A 2,764-nucleotide genomic window follows, 5' to 3' on the forward strand; every position below is an offset into this window, starting at 1 on the left:
TTACTTTATTTACTATTATTAAGTAACCAATCCTTTTCCAGAGGCGTTTAAAAGAGTTAAAAATATAATGAACTACTCTGACTTGTTTGTTTGTGAATGTAGAACTGAAACAAAATAGTTGATTAGAATTGTAAAATGCTAACACCAAGTTATGCTGTGTTCACACCTAAAGCATTTTTGAGCATCAGGTTTACATGCAAAGTCTACGGTGCACGTTTTGAGTGTTGGTCGTGCGTTTTGCACGTTACGCACGTTGAACGCTGAAGTTGGAAAATCTGAACTTTTGCAACTCGATGCAGCACGAAAACCAATCAGAGAGACTCCACTGTGTGACGTAGTGACACATTTTCCGACTGGACATTTTCCTGAATGATGTCCATTGTCATTATTTCTATCAATAACATGTTTTTTTCTTTGTCTCTTCCAGAAGAAGGTGCACCTGGACCAGTCCTGGACCAGTTCTTCTGTGTTTGTCTGTGTCTCTTTCCTGTCCTCCAACCAGCCGGTCGAGGCAGATGGTCTCCTGTCCTGAGCCTGGTTCTGCTGGAGGTTTCTTCCTGATTAGCAGGGAGTTTTTCCTCTCTGCTGCTGCAGGTATACTGCTCAGGATGGGAGACTGGGTTGAAGCAAAGATTTGAGGCAGTCTGCTGGCTTCTTTAGATTTCATGTTTTTTCATGTACAGTGCCCTGAGACAACAGTTGTGACTTGGTGCTGTATAAATAAATTAAACTGAATCTAATTGAATCTAGTTCAGCTGTCTTTTGCCACGTCTTTGGGTTCCCTCACGCACAGCGAGGTCATATGGCATCTGCATCTGAAAGACTTTAAGGCCATCCTTAGCCAGGAAAAGATCTTTCAGAGTTTAAGATTTAAATCAGATTTCAGTTTAGAACCAGGTGAGGCTTTTTGGGTAAAGTGTTTCACAAAAGTAAATAGTATACCTGCGGAGGTCAGCATGGACAGCCAGACGTTTTCCTCTCATGGAAACTTTGGCATTAAATTTTGTTTCCTGCAGACAAAAGAAAAACACAATACCTTAAGTGATTCAGATAAGTAATGAACAGGAGTAAATATACCAGTGGAATAATACTCTGATAATAATACTATACAGCATATATGTACACGCCTTTCATACATAGACCTGCTCCAGACATAAACCAGGTCACATCTAACCCCTGATAGATGCACCTTTCCTGGAGCTGAACCAAAAAAAAGCCTTAAACACCCAGATAGACCTGAAACAGATTGTTATCAGGGGCGGACTGGCCATTGGGAGTACTGGGACTTTTCCCCAGTGGGTCGGTGCATCACTGGGTCGGCGCAGGCAGCGAGGGAAAAAAACTTGTGTAGCTGCACTCAATACCAGTAGATGGCGATAATGCACCAATTCATTGTTTACCAACCACAAACAAATTCAGCCAAGTGTCAGAAACTGACTTTTATTTTCTGATGGTGCATCATCATCCTCATCCTCACTGGAACCTACCTCTGGAGAACAACGTGACCAGGAGGAGGATGGCAGACATGTAGGTGGCTGTATTTGTTTCTAGTTTGCTAACTTTTAAAACTTATCTGTCTGACAGGAGTTTTTCTGTAAACCTAGGAAATTCTGTTTCCTCCTCAGCCCCTCTCACATGTGGGGTTCCCCAGGGTTCCATTCTTGGTCTCATTTTATTTTCCATATGCATGCTACCCTTAGGCTCTATTTTTAGAACATTTAACATCCTTTTTCATTCCTACACAGATGACACCCAGATCTGTTTTCGATTAAAGCCCAATAATTCTTCATTAAAACCACTCTGACTGCCTCACTGAGGTCAAAACCTGGATGGCTTCTAACTTCTTGAATTTTAACAACAATAAAACTGAAGTTATTATTTTTGGACGCAGCGTTAATCACAGTGCCTGGTACCTTAGAGCCATCTGTAAAATCGCATGTCAAAAATTTGGGGGTGGTCTTTGATTCAAATATTAACTTTGAGAAACAGATTAATTCTGTAGTAAAGAAATGTTTTTTAAACTTAGACTTTTGTCTAAAGTTAAATCATTTTTACCTCTCAGAGATTTTGAATGTGTGATCCACGCTTTTATTACATCTCAGCTGGATTATTGTAACTCTCTGTATGTTGGTGGTAGCCAGGCTGGCCTCTCACAGCTGCACTTAGTTCAGAACGCTCAATATCTATCAGGGCCCGTATTTATCAAACTTCTTAGAGTGCATTTTTAGACTTAAGTGTAAGTACCAGTAATCAAAATTCTTAAGTCTAAGAATCACTCTTACTCTGAAGAAAAGTTCAGACTGCTCCAGAGGACTCATTAGTGGTTCAGAGTTGCCACTAGAGGTCTGAGATGAACTGAAGAGATGAAAGCGCCTGCTGCAAAGCAGGAGAGGAGAGCAGAAAATGTTCTTTACTTATTACTTAACTTATTTCTAGCGGCAGAACAGGTTGGAAGATGGCTGTTTGATGTTATTTATTGTTTTTTAAATCATCCTATAGGCTCTGACGTGTTAGATAAATTTGAAAATGAGGTTTTTAAAATATCTGTAAGACTTGAAAAAATCTGTGAGATTGCTCTAAACGTCCGTATTCCTGCAAAATTATGTCAAATCCTTAAAACTTATGGGCAATCCGTACAAGTTGACATGTATGTTGATCCATGTCAGGGGGTTTTCTAACGATGTCATCCAGGATCAGCTTTGCGGCACAGCCAGGTGTCGCAAATCAGCTCTAAGACTGACACTTAAGATTTACTCCTACACTT

At 40.3% G+C, this 2,764-nt stretch overlaps 1 protein-coding gene across 1 annotated transcript in view; it reads right to left on the reverse strand.

The window, feature by feature from the left end:
• Nucleotides 1-2,764, reverse strand: part of pltp (phospholipid transfer protein) — a gene marked incomplete at its 5' end in the record, with an annotated part of 29,258 nt that overhangs the window by 7,330 nt on the left and 19,164 nt on the right. Inside the window, 1 exon segment of the mRNA XM_014013880.1 lies at nt 943-1,010. Within this exon segment, the coding sequence (XP_013869334.1) occupies nt 943-1,010 (68 nt within the window).

Source organism: Austrofundulus limnaeus, unplaced genomic scaffold (assembly GCF_001266775.1).
Source record: "Austrofundulus limnaeus strain Quisiro unplaced genomic scaffold, Austrofundulus_limnaeus-1.0 Scaffold107, whole genome shotgun sequence".
Classification (NCBI taxonomy): domain Eukaryota; kingdom Metazoa; phylum Chordata; class Actinopteri; order Cyprinodontiformes; family Rivulidae; genus Austrofundulus; species Austrofundulus limnaeus.